We start from the raw sequence: 13,940 nt of genomic DNA, 5'->3' as shown, positions 1-13,940 counted from the left end.
GTGGTTAGCTTAGGCAGCCGTGTTCTGGTCGTTTTTTTCCAGTTTGGTTTCACTTTGTATCCATGGGTCAATTGAAGCAAGTCTTTTTCCTTATTTATTTTTTTAACTTTTTAATTTATTTTTTATTTTTCATTTCTGCCGCCAGTTTTTCTATAATGAACATTAAAAAAAAAAAATCTGGAAGCCCTAGCTGTGCGTGTTGGAAGTCTAGAATATTTACAAAAGTCCTGAATACTTGAACCCCGCCGCCCCCACCCCCCAGCAGTTCTAGATAGAATCTCCCCACTGGTACATAACTCTCTGTGCCCTTGGCAAATCACACGTGTGAGGCACTCACTGTGAGTGAAGACTGGCGTGTGTGTGCGCGCACGCATGCACACACATGCATGCACATTGTTAGCTTTTGTATTTGAAGATGCTATGGATAGAACCCTTGTGTTAATGACCGGGCATGTTTAGGAGTTCCTCACGGAGGTCATGCCTCCTGCTCCAGTGCTCCCTGTGGGTACAGCAGTCACCGTAGGTATAGGAGGAGTTCTAGCTATGGGGGTGGCTGTGGCTACAGCAGTCATCATAGTTTCAGGAGCCAGTTGTCCCTAGAGCTATGGTCTTGCACGTAGCTATCTACATGGACAGGTCTCTGTACTTAAAGCAAATTGCAGCATGAGATCTGCTCTGCAGGGGAGTTTCTCGAACATCAGAGGGCAACGCTAGTCTCTTTGGTATGCAAGTATGTACATAGTTGTGTACTCAGAAGGCAGGTGGAGATATAAAACATACTGTCCTTGGGGCACCTGGGTGGCTCAGTCGGTGAAGCTTCTGACTTTGGCTCAGGTCATGATCTTATGGCTCATGAGTATGAGCCCCGTGTCGGGCTCTGTGCTGACAGTGCAGAGCCTGCTGGGGATTCTCTCTCTCCCTCTCTGTCTCTGCACCTCCTCACCCCCCCCTTCTCTCTCTGTCTCTCTGTCAAAAAATAAACATTAAAAAAATTAAAAAAAAATCATCCTATCCTTGAAAATGAAGATCCTGCCAGTGAGCTGTGGAACAGCTTCTGTGAGCTGTCCCTCAAGTTGTGGGACATCATGGGCTTGTCTATTTTTAACATTTTTTATAAATTATATGAAAGTACTTCTTTACTGTTTCACCATCTAGGAAGAATCACCAGTAATACTTTGGGAGTAATATGCTTGCGGTACTTTTTCTGTACATAACAATACATTGGTAAATATTTCTTTTTGTAAAAATGGGACCATGCTACTCTTTTAAAACCAGTTTTTATTCAAGAATATCTTGACTATAAGAGGCACCTGGGTGGCTCAGTTGGTTGGGCGTCTGACTTTGGCTCAGGTCATAATCTCACGGATCATGAGTTCGAGCCCTGCGTCGGGCTCTGTGCTGACAGCTCAGAGCCTGGAGCCTGCTTCGGATTGCGTGTCTCCCTCTCTCTCTCTCTGCCCCTCCCCCAGTTGCACTCTGTCTCTCTCCCTCCGAGATGAATAAACTTAAAAAAAATATTTTTAAAAAAGAATATCTTGAGTATCCTTGTCAGTCATTAAAGAGTACTGTAAAATACCGTGTTAATGATTACGTAATGTTATACCAGAATTTGTTTAACCACTACTTGTTTTGAGAGGGTTTATCCTAGCCAATATACAACCGCCATCATTTGCCAGATAAACTCCTAGATGTTGAATTGCTGGGTCACAGCAAGTGTACACCACTGGGAAGGAAATGGATGCCTGTTTCCTCGTATCCTCACCTCCACTGGATATTCTGGCTTTGAAATCTTTGTAAATTGGATCAGTGTAGAATGCTGTCCTGTTGACATTTGCATTTCTTTGAACGCGAGATCTTCTTAGACACTCTTAGTATATTGTGTCAAATCGCCTCTTCACATTCGGTGCCTGTCTTTTGTTTTGTTTCCTGGAGTCTGCATCTTTTCTTATTGATTCGTAAGGGCTCATTTTACATTAAGGATTATTAAGCCCTTCTCATATATTCCAAAAACATCTGATTTACCGGTTCATTAAGTGATCGGCCTTGGGGTGGTTTCCACTTCTTGCCTTGTATGAATAACGCCGTCCTGTTCACATTTCGTGTAACATTCTCCTCGCTCACGGTCCTACAGATTGTGAGGTTCAAGTTGCTATGTCCTCGTGACCAAGTACTAATAAGGAGAGGGAGGGGCACACCTGGGTGGCTCAGTTGGTTGAGCATCTAGCTCTTGATTTCGGCTCAGCTCGTGATCTCACAGTTCATGAGTTCGAGTCCCACGTTGGCTGTGCTGAGTGTGAAGCCTGCTTGAGATTCTCTCTCTCTCCCTCTCTCTCTGTCCGTCCCCAGCTTGCGTACATGCACACGTGCTCTCTCACATTAAAAATTTGTTTAAATATATCAACCATGTTTAAAAAAACAGTAAGGAAAGAGAGACTTGCGGTGAAAGAAAGAATGGGTTGAATTGCTCGGACCTATCTGGAAATCTGGTGATGTGCGCACACCGGTAGAGGACGCCTGGGTGGAGGGCCTGCCCCCACCCTTGACAGTGGCCACCTGCAGCACAGCTGAAGGGCCAGCAGTCACACTCCAGGTCGTCACGAGTGACCTCGCTGGTGACAGGTTAATGCGCAGAGGACCTCGTGTCATCCTTTCTGCTCGGAACTCTTCAGAGGCACTGATTGTGCTTTTGCAAAAGCCAGCTCTCCTTGTGTTGTAGATAACCATTCATGTCCAATCAGGGTTCTTTAAGTCAAGGATTCAGCCCTAAGTGGGAACATAGCAAACCTCACTCTCTTCCCCCCTGCACTCTGTCCAAAATAGGCCTCACTTTCCAGAGCAGTTTTAGGTTCACAGCAAAATTGAGCAGAGTGTGCAGACTTTCCCTGTGCCTCCTCCTCCCCACGGGCTGCCCCGTCACGCACCCACCCCCACGGACACACACGTGTTACAGTCCACGCAGGAACACGTCCCCAGACTCCCGACTGGTGAAGGAAATGCCAGAGTTCGTTGCCTCCAACACCCCAGAGCGGGTTCCCGTAAAAACCCTGGGCTCTGGGGACGCAGCGTCCCTCCATTAATGAGCACTCTGCCCTGAGGAGGGAGGGCTGGAGGAGGTTAAGTGTGTGTGTCTGTGGAATTCTGCATGGTGTTGTCACGCCCCCGGGTACAGACGCGTGTGACCACTACTGGGCCCTGATAAAGACCACTTCTGTCCCCACACGGTCCTCTCCCTCTCCCCCCACCTTCATCCCTGCCAGCCGCTAATCTGTTCTCCATTCCCATGATATTGCAGAGCCTTTTCAATTTCAAAATACTGGGTGAGAGATTGTCAGTCATCCTTTGCTTCTGTGCCAAGGTAGAGGTGGAAGGCCTTAAAAACGTCAGGGTCATCACATGGTCCTGCAGCCTCTCGCTAGGGTGCTGAATGTGTAGCTAAGAGCTGATTTGTTTTTTTTTTAAGAAACAGATTTATGTAAGCATTGTGTATAATCAGCCCAAGAATAAATACTTCTTACAGGGGTACACGTAGTGCTGTCCCTCAGAATGAGTCTCGTCTGGCATGAGCCCCGCTCTGCCACCTGCTGGCAGGTCCCTCCTCTCTGAGCCTCACTGGTTTGCAAAGAATCCTGCGTATGAGGAGCTGGGATCAACACGTGCTCCATGCACAGTCACTGTCATTTTACAAAGAAAAAGTCCCGCTTGGCAGCTGGGGCTTTGCAGATGACAGGCCACAGGAAGCAGATCCGGCTACAGTCAGGCAGAAGCCCCGTGGGGATTTATTGGTGGGGGCTCTGTGGCAGAGGTGGAAGCAGAAGGGTCAGTGAGTTGGGAACAGGCTGTCCCCCAGCCTTGGGGTCACGGGCTCACAGCAGACACTAAGTGCTTTTCTTCTTTCTCCAGGTGATGGTCGGTATGGCAACAATGACGACCCTGAATCCGGTGGGTTTGCGTCCCGAGGTCTGTGTTGGAAAGCCCAAGGACATAGTGCCGGCCTGCCGGCGTCCCGACCTTTCCCCTCAGTGTCCCCAAGTAGGGAACCATGAGGCCGGTGGCAGAGGGATGCAGTGATTTAAAGGAATGAAGCAGGAAAAGCGGGATCCCCAGGGAGGTGGTCCCGTGGCAAGGCTGCCGGCCTGAGACCCAGAGGCCACGGCCACCTTTCAGGCTTCACAAGGTGGACAGCCTTATGGACAATGAAAAGGCCTTGGCAGACGCCTTAGCTGCAAGTGTCTGCACCCTGTCATGCTGGCGTGGGGGTCATGGGCATCTGAACGAGCTTAGCTCAGTGGCTGGAGGAGAGCCAGGGGTCCGAGCCGCGGCACTGCCCCCTCCTTTGCCTCACGTCTGCACCCTCTCCTTTGCCTAGGAATGTCGGCAGAGGCCGGCACAATCGCCGGCGTGGCCAGCGCCCTGGCCATGGCCCTGATTGGCGCGGTCTCCAGCTACATCTCATATCAGCAGAAGAAGTTCTGCTTCAGCATCCAGCGTGAGTGCGGCCACCCCGCAGGGTCTTTCTGGGGAAAGGGGCAGGGACAGCACACTCGGGCCCGTTCCGCAGCCCACCCGAGGGAAACTCCCGATGAGGCCTTCCGGCACGGACAGGTCGAGGCCGGACTGGAGTGTAAGGTGGCCGGATCTCTGGGGGCCGCGCCCAGGGACAGGGATACCATGTCTCACAGAGCTGGACAGAGCCTGGGGTCTGCACTCCACCTCGGGCCTCACCTGCTCGCGCTGCCGGCCGCCTCGGGAGCACAGGGCCGTGGCCTCGGGTGCTCGAGAGCCAGGCTGCTGGGATGTCGAAGGGCTTTAGAGGAGCAGGAGCACAAGGGGCAGAACGGAGTGTGGGTTTTGCCCCACTTTCGTGCTAGACGTTCATTTTCTGCTATAGCTCAGCGTGTCTGCGTCATAAGTCGAATAGCAACCAGCACAACGGTGTCTGCCCAGCCTGCGGGGACCTGTGCTGGGCGGGGTGGGGGAGTGAGAAGAGCACCCTGGCTGCTTTCACAAATATAGCTCTGATGTGTCCCTCCTTGCTGAGGGTGTATCTCTAAAACACGCGATTTTTAGTTCCAGTGAGAGGGCCTGGTTCAAGCATGGCTTTCCTCTTTTCTGAAGCTTAGGAGCATGTCCTGTGAGGCGGCCTCTGCCCTTAATTGTAGCCTGGGGCCAAGCTTCCCAGCAAATGAACTTGGTCCCCAGAATGCTTAGATGTACATATTGCAGAAGCGTCTACCTGGTTTTCCTCTGGCAATCATATTTGCTTCCCTTGCTCTTGTACAATATTCTTAACCAGGGCTACCACATACAGTTACACAGGCTGTGCACAGCAGTACTCCTGGGGCACTGTTCATGTCTCAGTGCACAACCTGCACAACTGTTCATGGTCGCCATGCTTGAGATCCTGTTGACCCACCATGGACCCACCAGCTTGGCTGTAAAGTACTGTCCACAGGGAAGTGTCGAGAAGGAGTATTGAACTAGAAGCTGGATTGTCCTTAGAGCTATCCCTTGTCCTAGTTCAAAAGCAAAGAAACCAGGTGGCTTAAAATGACACAATCTATTCATTCCCTCATGGTTCTGGAAGCCGGGAGTCTGAGATCAACGCATCAGCAGGTTATGTGCTCTCTGGAGGCTGTAGGGGAGGATCCTTCCTTGCCTCCTCCAGCTTCTAGTAGCTCCAGGTGTCCCTCGGCTTATGGCTGCATCCCTCCAATCTTTGCCTCGGCCTTCACATGGCCTTTTCCGGTGTCTTTGTGTCTTCTCTTATAGGGACATTTGTCATCCAGTGCAGGATTCACCCTAAATCCAGGCTGATCTCATCCTGAGACCCTGAACTTAATCACACTTGCAAAGACCATTTTCCAAATAAAGTCCCATGCATAGGTTCCACACGGCTGAGGACTTGGCCATGGCACTGGGGACCACTGTTTCCTATGGTATGGCATTGCCCCACCACCGAGATGCGTACAGTCCGTTGTTATCAAAGCTGGGCAAGATGGCTCATATGCCAGGAGATGGCGTGAAGATGTTAGGAAGCAGGTTGGATAAAAGAGAAACTATTTACATTTTTTAATGTTTATTTTTGAAAGCGAATGAGCAGGGGAAGGGGCAGAGAGAGGGGGAGACTGAGGATCTGAAGCAGGCTGTGAGCTGTCAGCACAGAACCTCATGTGGGGCTCGAACTCACGAACCGTGAGATCATGACCTGAGCCAAAGTCGGACGCTCAGCCGACTGAGTCACCCAGACACCCCAACGGGGAACCTATCTAAAAGCTGGGCCCATGGTTACAGTATGAACGGCTTCCCAGGCGTTGTGTGCTCCCCACCTGCCTGGCGCTCCCCGGCGCCGGATGGGGGTCCTCGCCCCGCTGGGTCTGAGGGCATCCTCGCTTTATCAGCAAGGAGACAGGGAACAGCATCGGAGGACCGTTGACGGGAAGCACTGTGTCCCACACAGGTACCAGGAGGTAGGGACAGGAAGGGGGAAAGCAGCAAATAGGCCTCGTGACTGTGCGTCCGCATGTCTGTCTTGCGGGGGGAGGGGCACCAAGGGCAAGTGCCAGTCCAATTTGGGGACACCTGAAAGCTGTGTGGCAACACTGTGAGAGGACCCGGGTTTACCCTCTTTGTGAGGGCAGCCTCACTCCATCTCTCAGGCCTCCTCCTTGGCCCCCATATTCCCCTCACATCAGTGGGCCCCCTGCCCCCCGTGGCTGGTGCCCCCTGTGCACATCTGCTCTGGGGCCGCCCCTATCCATTGCCACTGCCGTGGCCTCTGCTTGCCCAGGGCCAGGTCTGCCTGTCCTCCATGTGGATGGTCCCGTCAGCCTCCTGCCTACCCCGATCTCCCCCACGGTCTTCTCTGAGCGGCCAGAGGGGGCAGCTCTGCCTGGACCTCCCATGTTCCCCGCTGACCTCCAGGTCACAGTCCAGCCCCTGAGCTTGGCCACCGAAAGCCTTTCCTGGTTTAGCTCCAGCCACACCGGCAACCTCTGCCCCCCACAGCCAAACTCCTGTCCCTGAGTGCTCCACGCTCTGCTGTCCCCCCTCCTCACCTGGCTGCTCTGATCCTTGGGCCTAGGCACCCTCCCAGGAAACTTGCTTGCCCTGGCAGCCTGTGCCGAGTGCAGCCACGGCGCCCCCCGCCGGCCGGGCATGGAGCCGGTGGGGCGGAATCGGGCTTGGTTCCTGTGGCAGTGACTGCCCTGCCCCCACCCCCATCAGTCTCAGGACTATGTGCGCTTCGTCCACTGATGTGTCCCTGGCACCGAGGCTGGGCTGGAACTGGGAGCAGCCCATGGATGTTTGTGGAGTAACTAAGCTCCCTGAGAAGCTGGGGGCCAGGACTTGCCATTCCCACCCCATCCGCCAAGCCTCTACTCACGGTGGCCACAGCTGCACGCAGGTCGGGAAAGGCAGAGCAGAAACCGTCCTGCACCCCGTCACCGGGAAGCCCCAGGGAGATGGCGTGTGGCTACTAGGAGAGCCTGTCCCCGTCGTGGTTCTCAGGGACCTCCAGCCTCAGCTGCCACCAGAGGGGCCCAAACTTGGGGGACTTTCTGCTTTCTGTCTCTGCCCTCAGTGACAAAGTTACAGTGACAGGGTCAGTGCGTTTCACAGGAGGCCCCTGTGGTCTGTTGCTGGGGGCGAGGTACTCCAGAGTCCTAAGCTTTGTGTCTTGCCTTCAGATGCAGCAGAAGGTCAAGGTAATGACATGCTTTGACTTCATTTTCCTCATTGTCCACCCTCCCCACCCTGCTGTTCTTGCTGTCTACCCTGACCCCTTCCCTGGCACTCACCGACTTGGCTGTGACCATAACCATCTTTAGCTTGCCCTGGTGTTTGTTGGGAGGGTGCCGGCCAGGTCCCCAGACCAAGTGGGTCTGGCTGCAGGGACGTATGGACTGGAGGGTAGGGGCCCCGTCGGGAACCCAGATGCCCACTGGTGGTCATCGCTGAGGAGCACACCGACAGGGCTTCCCACGGGCAGAAGACAGCTTCCCTGGGTCCCTCACCTGCCTTGTCCCAGATGGTGGCCCAGCCACACCCACCACCGAGCAGTGCCCACATTCCTCCCGGGCCCGTGTGCTGTCTACCTTAAGCTCGGCAAGCACTGGGGCAGGCAGGCAGGGAGCCTGGGTGTAGCCTGGGGCGGCAGCGGGACGGAGACTGGCACCTGCTGAGTCGTGTGGTGGCTGAGAACCATGGCCCAATTTTCCCACGGGCCCTGGGCTCTGCTATGGGCTTCTGGTCCCCGGCTTCTCCTGGGCCACAACAGGGACTCCTGACTCTGCCTAAGTAGCAGCAGGCCGGGGTTCGCTCTGAGTCCCGAGTTCGGGCTCTTGCACCCACACGGTGCCTCTCAGGGACCCGAGTGATGGCATGTAGCAGATGCTTGGAGAGTCCCCAAGCCCCTCATGGAAATCACTGGGGAGAAAGGCCATAGGACTGACCAGAGCAGCGGTGGGTGGGCCCGGGTTCCTCTGCACTAGGGTGGGGACAGCACGTACCGCTTTGGGCTGGAGGAGCCTGTTGGCCCCGAGCTGCGGGTGTTGCTGGGAAGGCCGGAGGCAGAGGCCCCGTTCAGCCATCTGCCCCTCCACCCTGCATCTGTCAGTCACTCATGTGGCGCTTGGCTCCTTCCCCACCCTCCTGGCCCCTGGGCTGGCATGTGGACCCGTGGGTAGTGCTGACCCTGCCATCTGGTGCCTTCTGTCCTGTCCCTGGTCCCACATGGGGTAGCGCCTGCCCTACGGGGACGGCGGTCAGAGGCCACTGCTCTGTGTCATCTCTGAGGACAATGACGAGAGCCCCTGGGCTTGGTCGGGGGCCCTTTGGTTCTATGTCAGTCACCAACTCTGCCCTTTGCCCTTTGCAGAGGGTCTGAATGCAGACTACGTGAAGGGAGAGAACCTGGAAGCCGTTGTGAGTGAGGAACCCCAAGGTGAGAACTTAGGGCTCATGGTCTCTTGCTGAAGGGCCGCTAGTCGGTGGGCCAGGCACTAAGCACAACTTTGCTAGGGAAGCACAGAGGAGTCCGTTTCTAGAATTTCCAGCCAGAGCAGGGGGCTACGGGGTCCCAGGGGTTGCTGTGCTCTGCCCTTGATGAGGCAGTCTGCAGTCTCACGCCACCAGGGGCACAGGGACCACAGCCAGGGCTGTCTGCTGGCACGTCAGGGACTTCTGCACACTGTTGGGACCGTGCTCCCTGCCGGTGACAACCGATGCCTCCCACACAAATGCCAACGGAGCTGCGGGGCATCCTTCAAATTAGACCCGTAACTTTTCATCTTGAAAACTGCCACAGGCCCGAGGGAACTCGGCTAAAACACAGCTTCTTATCCCAGCCCTCGGCCCTCCCTGCCTGCCCCTCCTGCACCGAAGCACTTTCTGGGTGCAGGAGCCCCTGGCGATTGGAGGCTTCATGAGGAGCAGCCAGCTTCTCAAGGCAGATACGTGTCGCAGATACAATGTGCCGGTGAAGACGAGGTGAAGACGAGGAGCAGGCGGGGAGCCGGGGGGTGCGTTGTCACTGGAGCTGGAGGCGGCAGTGGGGACAGGCCTGGTGCTGGGTGACGGGGAAAAGTGGCGCACGCTGCTGCTTAGGCCAGGTAACCGGAAGTCCTACACTGACTGGACTCTGCGGTTCCGGAATAAAACAGAGGAAAACACACTCTACGGTGGCATTCGCTGTAGTAATTTGTATTTGTTTTTATGGTTATTTAGACAGCTGGGGAGGGACAGAGAGAGGGAGACCGAATCCCGAGCAGGTTCCGTGCTGTCCGTGCAGAGCCCGACACAGGGTTTGATCTCACGAAACCATGAGATCATGACCCGAGCCGCGAGCAAGAGTCGGACACTCAACCGACGGAGCCCCCGCGGTGCCCCCCTCGCTGTAGTAATTCTTAAAACAGCAAGTCCTTCACGCACCTCTACCACTGGCCAGCAAGCCCAGTCGGGAGCATTCCCATTTTCCAGATGAGGAAACAGAGGCTGAGCTGTCTACAGGGTTTGCCTAGCTTCCTCCTCCTCTCTGGGGATGGAGGGCGTGCGAGAGGGGAGGCTGGCTAGGAGCGGCTGAGCTGCACCAGCCTCTGGACACAACAGGCCAGGAAGCAGGTTTCCGCCCCGGCAGGGGCTTGATCGTGCATGTGTACCTTCCGTGTGGGGTGGAAACGATGCCCTCCTGACCGCTGCCTTCTCTCCCTAGTGAAATACCTGACGCTGCAAACGCAGTCTGCGGAGCCGCCGCCCCCCGACGCGCCCCGGATCTGAGGGCCCCGCTCCGCAGCGGGCGGACATGGTGCCACCGCTTGCGACTGGCTCCTTGTTTCCTTTGGACCCCCAGCTGCCGTACTGCTTCGCTGTCGTCATTGGCTTCTCGTCTTAAGTTTTCCAGAAGAGCTGTGGGTGTGTGTGAGTTTGGCTTCCATGCCGGCCCCGCCACAGGGGCCCTGAAGACGCTCGGTGTGGAATCCGAGAGCCGGCTCTGGCGGAGAGCCAGCACCAGCCTTGGAGTCGCTGGGCCGCCACCCCCCAGGGCCAGCCTGTCCCCGGGCCTGAAGGAGCTGGGGGCTGGGGAGACCAAGATGAGGGAGGGCGGGAGGACCTTTTTGCTCAGGGGATGAGACTCTGAACCCAGGGTCGTGTGATCCCCCACACGCTGCGTTGACTCAGCGTGGCCCTGGCCGTGGCCTCCAAGTGCTATGCGTAGGGATCCAGCAAGAACCTGGTTTGCTTGGAGCAAACCGGGGAGCATCAGGTAACCACACACACACACACACACACACACACACACACCACCTAGTGGGGGTCAGGGGGTCTGGGGGCAGTGGGGGGGAGGGCGACTTTCGGCCCTTCTTTCCGGTCCCAGCGTTTACACTGCTGGGCTCCCAGACAGCTGCTCCAAGTGGTGGCCTTTCATTTCTTGAAGGGCAAACATGCATGTTTGGATAGTCCTACCCTGAGAGTTTAGGAACCTTCTGGACAAGTAGGAAGCTGTGACTCTGGGGTCTAATTCTTGGTGCGGTCTCCCAGCTGATGTGATTAGTTTTTAGGAATCGTTGATGCATTGAAATGAGTGCTCCCCTTCCACTCTGTATTCTTAAGCCGCAAAAGCTACAGACATCAAGGATGAGCAGCGAAGCTGGAAGCATGCATGTTGTTTGCTTGAAACTATTTGACGTGGCAGGGGGATGGGGAAAGGGACGTGTCCTTGGTTTACTGAAACCTGGCTGAGTCTGTGTGTCCACTTCCCCTGCCTGGCCTGTTCTGAAGAGCCTTTGGGGTGTTATGCTCACTGCGCTAAATACCAGAACCCAGGGCCTGGCCTGTCACCCGGCCCAGAGCTGTCTGGTCTGGGCTAGCTTCCTGGAACGTTCCATTTGGCCCCCATGTGGTCCTGTCCCCGGGAGCTCTGCTGAGGCCAAGCTAAACTGTGGAGCCACCATCCACTGATAATCAGCGTGTCGTGTCCAAAAGCACTTCCAGAAGCATAGGTCGGCAGGAAGGCGGGGTCCTATAGATACGACTGCACGCACCCCCTTTCGCCGCCGACAGCCCCAAGCATCGTATGGGCTGTGTGTTAGCGCCCTGGCGTCGGCTGAGCTGGGATGAGGCGAGTCCAACTTGTAACAAAACGGTCGAATCGGGGCGGGCCCTGCAGGTTGTAGAACACACGCCTCGTGTGCCGGGGTTCGCAGCTGTCATAAAAACACACATGGGATGGTCCTCTGCTGCAGCGCACATCCCCAGGCTGCCCCGCAGACCCATGTCTGTGCGTGTCCGTGGCCCTGAAAGGCCCCTTCCCTCAGCGCGACCGTGTGTGTGCGAGGCGGGTGTGTGGCACTGAGGAGACCCCTCTGCGTAGAGCCTTGGGGTCGTCGACTTGGCCGGGCTCATCCCTGCCACAGACGGTGAGGGCCGACGGCCCCACCCCTGGCTGGTGCTGGGCAGCTGTAGAGGGTTTCTGGATCCCTGGCCTGCCGCCACCCAGTGTCCTAGGTGGTAGGACTTGGGCAGGGATCAGGGCAGCGCTGGGCGGCTCCCCCAGTCCGGATGGCTGCCCCGCAAGGTCCCCGAGGCATTTCGAAGGAAGAAAAGGCAGTGGCCGTGCGTGGTAAATTCTCTCCCTGCCACGGGGAAGTCCGAGAAGTCAGTCACGGTGGCCCGGAAGGAGGCTGCGTGTGCTGTGCCCCTGCCCCCCGTTGTCAGCTATGACTTTACAGGGAGGCTTCTGTGGCGGCGGAGACCCTGCACTCCCACTGCTCTGATGTACAGTCAGTGCTGCGTGCGAGTCCCTTCGCTCACAGCAGCGACTTCAGTTAAGAGACCTGTTTTGCGCTCCCTTGTGAGAACGGCCGTACCCCAGCGCCCGGCCCTCCTGGTGACGGGCCGGGCCTGGAAAGTCACTGGGTCATCTGACTGCAGAGCTTCTGCCCCTCGGGGTGCTGGGCACCGATGCCCGCAGAAGCGTCGCCTCTTGGAACTCTAATTGAACGTTGCATTGACGGCCCCAGGCCCGCCCCAGATGATGTGGAAGCCCGCGGGAACTAGAAGGGCCAGTGGAGAACACGTGACCCGTTTCAGCTTAACCGGGCGGTGGGGGCGCAGTGTGGATGACCGAGCGCTGGGCGCGGGAGGAAGGGCACGTGGCCGCTGGCTGGCGGGGTGCCGTGGGGCCCGCCGAGCTGGGAGTGCCTGTGCGCTTTGTCTGAGGAAGAAGAAATGGAGACTGGGTCAGAATCCTCTGTACTTTTTGTGTGCTTGTGTTTCAACGTGAATTGTCAACTGTCTTGTGTTTGCATTAAACAAAATGGAACCTAACAGCTCATCGTGTCATGAAGGCACTTCCTTTGTCCAGTGAGGCTTCTTTCTTGAGGGAGTTCGTGATGAGGAGGTGACCTTATTCCCTTCCTCCACAGCCTGAGGCATTTCTCCAGAAGGTTCGAGTCCTCCCATGTAACCCGTTGGTGAATGGCTTGGTGTCCGGGCTCCTGGGTAGCTCCTCTGGTACCAGGAGCTGGGGCCTGGAGCCGCACAGGGACTTGCCCTGTGCCAGGTCCACTGTCGGGGGTGGCGGTGTCCGGGGCCGCCTGGAGATGGGCAGAGGCCGTCTCCACGCTTGCCGTCCTCACAGCCGGCCGGGGTCCGGGGCGGAGGTGTGTGCCGTCGCCTTGCTCATTCTAGCCGTACTGCAGGATGGCTGTTTGGGAGCGACGGTGCCCTTGTCCTAACCCCATGGCTTGGCTCACAAACAGCACAGCCGGACACTAGAGCTGAGCGCGATGCGGCGGGCGCTGGGTCCTCGCCCGTGTGTGCCGCACTGGCCACATAGTAAATGGCGGTGAGTCCTCGCACGCACACCCGCCAGGTGAGGCTTCGCTGAAGGAGGTCTCCATGGCCGGCGGGAGGGCCGGCACAGCAGGCGGCCCTCCAAGCCTTGTGGCTCAAGTGTCACCGCTGGGGACCACAGCTGCGGTGACTGCTGCAGGGGGGACATGGACCCTAGGCCCTTACGAGAAGGGAGACCCGCGGGGGGGGGGGCAGCGAAAGGTCCCCAAAAGGCCCCTGTGCCTGCTGTAGACTTGGGGTACGGACCCGGTGCTTCTTGGGAGTCTCCCATTTCCAGCTCTAAGACTCAGGGCCTGGAAAGAGCACCCGGCCCCCTCGGAGTGGCACCTGACTCTGGGGTCCCCGGACCCATGGGGTCAACATTTTCTCAGGCTTATGTGTGAGGAGCGTTTCAGATGTTAAAATCGGAGTACTTACCTAGTTGGGCCAAAACACTCAAGCCGTGAGAGACTGCGTTTATGATTTAGTAAATGAATTAAATCCCGTAAAGGCACTTTATGTCTATTGACTGTGCTTGACACATAAAATAACAGGTATTGAAGGTTTTGTTGTTTTCAAGGGAAAAATCGGAATTTAAAAAACCAGAC

At 56.4% G+C, this 13,940-nt stretch overlaps 1 protein-coding gene across 1 annotated transcript in view; it reads left to right on the top strand.

The window, feature by feature from the left end:
• Positions 1 to 12,827, top strand: part of CD99L2 (CD99 molecule like 2) — a 96,866-nt gene extending 84,039 nt beyond the window's left edge. Inside the window, exons 6-9 of the mRNA XM_047843170.1 lie at positions 3,901 to 3,939; positions 4,367 to 4,486; positions 8,879 to 8,944; positions 10,211 to 12,827. Of these exons, the coding sequence (XP_047699126.1) occupies positions 3,901 to 3,939; positions 4,367 to 4,486; positions 8,879 to 8,944; positions 10,211 to 10,275 (290 nt within the window). The 3' untranslated portion in view covers positions 10,276 to 12,827. The remainder of the gene's footprint in view (positions 1 to 3,900; positions 3,940 to 4,366; positions 4,487 to 8,878; positions 8,945 to 10,210) is intronic.
• Positions 12,828 to 13,940: the final 1,113 nt, after the last annotated feature.

Source organism: Prionailurus viverrinus, chromosome X (genome assembly GCF_022837055.1).
Source record: "Prionailurus viverrinus isolate Anna chromosome X, UM_Priviv_1.0, whole genome shotgun sequence".
NCBI lineage: Eukaryota > Metazoa > Chordata > Mammalia > Carnivora > Felidae > Prionailurus > Prionailurus viverrinus.
Note: the sequence above shows the minus strand (reverse complement) of the source record. Positions and strands in the feature narration are given on the sequence as shown.